This window comes from Lepidochelys kempii, chromosome 13, assembly GCF_965140285.1.
Source record: "Lepidochelys kempii isolate rLepKem1 chromosome 13, rLepKem1.hap1, whole genome shotgun sequence".
Lineage (NCBI taxonomy): Eukaryota > Metazoa > Chordata > Testudines > Cheloniidae > Lepidochelys > Lepidochelys kempii.
The window spans coordinates 33,453,571-33,456,464 of record NC_136392.1 but is presented as its reverse complement, the minus strand read 5'-3'; the positions used below and the strand labels follow the sequence as shown (position 1 = coordinate 33,456,464).

Genomic DNA, 2,894 nt, shown 5'->3' with positions numbered 1-2,894 from the left:
ACATCTGTACCCTAGAGTTCAGAGTGGGGAAGGAACCTTGACAGCATGTTTTCTTTCTTTCTTTCTTTCTTTCTTTCTTTCTTTCTTTCTTTCTTTCTTTCGAATTTATGAGGTTTCTGTCAACGATTTCACCAATATTTATTCTGGAGTACAATACACATGGCAAGAGAATTTTGACAGTTACCCTTTACAAAAAAATCACTTTGTTCTGTGAAAATGTATGGATGGCAATTGAGATTTTTGCCTGTATTATTCACTTACATTTTCCATTTCATTTCCTTGTCCTTAGGAAATCAGACCCATGGTAAACACTAAATGGAGAAATCAAACGTCCATCACAGAATTCATCCTACTGGGATTCGGGAGTCGCCAGGAACTGCAGACCCCTCTGTTCCTGATGTTCCTGATGATCTACATTGTGACCATAGCTGGGAACATCCTCATCATTGCATTAATTGTGACTGATCGGAAACTTCACACCCCCATGTACTTCTTTTTGGGAATTTGTCCTGCTTGGAGACCTGCTACACCTCCACCATCCTTCCCAGGATGCTGGCCAGTCTCCAGACTGGGGACAGAACCATTTCTATTGCCGGCTGTTTTGTACAATATTTTTTCTTTGGTTGCCTTGCAGATTCAGAATGTTACCTCCTAGCAGCAATGTCCTATGATTGGTATTTAGCAATATGTAAACTGCTGCATTATACAATGATGATGAATGGCAGATTTTGCTTACTTCTCATGACTGGCTCCTGGATAGCTCAGTGGTTTGAGCATTAGCCTGCTAAACCTAGGGTTGTGAGTTCAATCCTTGAGGGGGCCATTTAGGGATCTGTAGCAAAAATTGGGGATCGGTCCTGCTTTGAGCACCGGGTTGGACTAGATGACCTCCTGAGGTCCCTTCCAACCCTGATATTCTATGATAATCTGCTGTGTAATTAATTCCATAATTATATGTTTGTTGTCCCATTTGATTTTCTGTGGCCCCAATGAAATTGACCATTTCTTTTGTGATTTGGCCCCATTGATAAATGTTTCCTGCAGTGACACTGAACTGATAGAACTTCTGGCTTTCATACTCTCCTCCCTAATAGCCCTGGGCCCATATCTATTAACCCTGACTTCCTACATGTGCATCATCACCACCATCCTGAGAATCCCTTCCGCAACCGGGAGGCACAAGGCATTTTCCCCCTGCTCCTCTCACCTCATTGTGGTGACCATCTTCTATGGGACCCTGATTCTTGTTTATCTGCTACCAAAAACCCACACACTGAGAGACCTGAATAAACTGTTCTCTCTCTTCTACACTGTCCTGACTCCCCTGGCCAATCCACTCATCTACAGCCTGAGAAACAAAGAAGTTAGCAAGGCCTTAAGCAAAGAAGTTAGAGAATTTATTGATTTCTTTGAAAGGCAGACACTCCGTTACTGCTTTAGATTAAAATAACAAACATGGAAAAGAGTTGACTGTGAAAGTGGAGTTCAGATTACTGATGATTTTCTATTAGGTGACCCAATAAATTTTCCAAAGAGTCTATGTGAATTTATTAGGTGGTTTTATTATTCCTGTTGCATACATCTATCTGGCTATCTACCCATCCATCCATCTAAATTTCCACAGTGTCAGATCTTGAGGTCCTTACGCATGCCATGCTTACTCCATATTCAGTCACATTCCTTCCTCCTTCTTACTGAGTCCAATTCCCATTTGCTTCAGTTGAGTATTTACTGAAGTGGCTGCTGTAGAGTTGTCATGTAGTTGCTTGCTACATTGACAAGAAGAGGTGTTTCCATTGATGTACTTAAACCACCTCTCTGAGAGGCAGTAGCTGAGTCAACAGAAGACTTCTTCCATGGATCTAGCTGTGCATACACTGTGGGTTAGATCAAATTAGCTACGTCACTCAGGGTTCAGAATTTTTCCCATCCTGAGTGATGAAGCTAGGTTGATCTAATTTTTACGTGTAGACCAAGCCCCAGTTAAAGAGGATGGGTCTGCTAACCAGAGGCCAGAACTCTGTGTATCCCCCATTTTCCCCTTTTGTGCTTCCCAATTTTCATCCAACAGCAAAACAATTCTGCCCACTGCGTCCCAGAACATTCCCTGAAGTTTTCAACTGGATCAGGTGGTGTTCAGCTGTTACTGCATTGCAAGCAGACAGGTGGAACAACAAACAGACAAGCTGAGAAACACCGAATCCTTGTGTATCAAAGCACTGTGAGGCGCTTGGATACTGCGGTGATGAGGGTTATATAGGTACCTAATGCAGACAGACGGACAGACAGACAGATTGATAGATCAATCCCAGAGATGGCTTTGAAAATCTCACCCATACTGTGTAGGGATATTAGGCTGAGCAACCAAACACCAAACTAAGGATATCAACATCTCCTTAGAGATATCTTCCTTTGGATGGAGAAGCTCCAATGACAAGCTATGTGCAGGTCCTAGGACATTTCTTTCCCCTAGCCTTTGGCATGGCAGGGCATACTTACTGTTCAGACCTTAAGTGACTTATCTATTCCAGGCTGAGAAGAGCAAAATGGTGGCCAAGAAGCTGATCTCCACTCCCAGCTCAGCCCAGTACACAAGAGATGTTCTTTTTCTCTCTTTTTTTGAGGAAAAATCTTTTCTTTGAGGAAAACAGACACCATGAAAATTTTATTTTACCCCAAATCCCAATTTTCCTTCAGGTGGGTCCAAACATGGGCAGTTAGCCCAAGCCCCCACCACCGCTGCAACAACCACATGCTAGTTTAAGCATGCTAGCTCAAGCCCTGGTAGCGCACGTCTATCTCCACAGTCTGGGAGGCTGGCTTCCAGCTGCAGTGCAGACATACCATGAAGACCTTCAAGGAAGGACTTTTCTCTTTCTATGTTTGAATAGCAC

The 2,894-nt window shown here is 43.1% G+C and overlaps 1 protein-coding gene across 1 annotated transcript; it reads left to right on the top strand.

The window, feature by feature from the left end:
• Window positions 1–660: 660 nt before the first annotated feature.
• LOC140897207 (olfactory receptor 226-like) lies at window positions 661–1,450 on the top strand. The gene is made up of 2 exons (XM_073309601.1): window positions 661–769; window positions 936–1,450. The coding sequence occupies exons 1-2, from the start codon at window positions 661–663 to the stop codon at window positions 1,448–1,450; spliced, it is 624 nt and encodes a 207-aa protein (XP_073165702.1).
• The last annotated feature ends 1,444 nt before the right edge of the window (window positions 1,451–2,894 follow it).

Coding starts and splice junctions, on each gene's coding strand:
- LOC140897207 (XM_073309601.1), top strand. CDS start 661: ATGTCCTATGATTGGTATTTAGCAATATGTAAACTGCTGCATTATACA. Junction 770..935: donor CTCCTGGATAGCTCAGTGGT/TTGAGCATTAGC, acceptor TAATCTGCTGTG/TAATTAATTCCATAATTATA.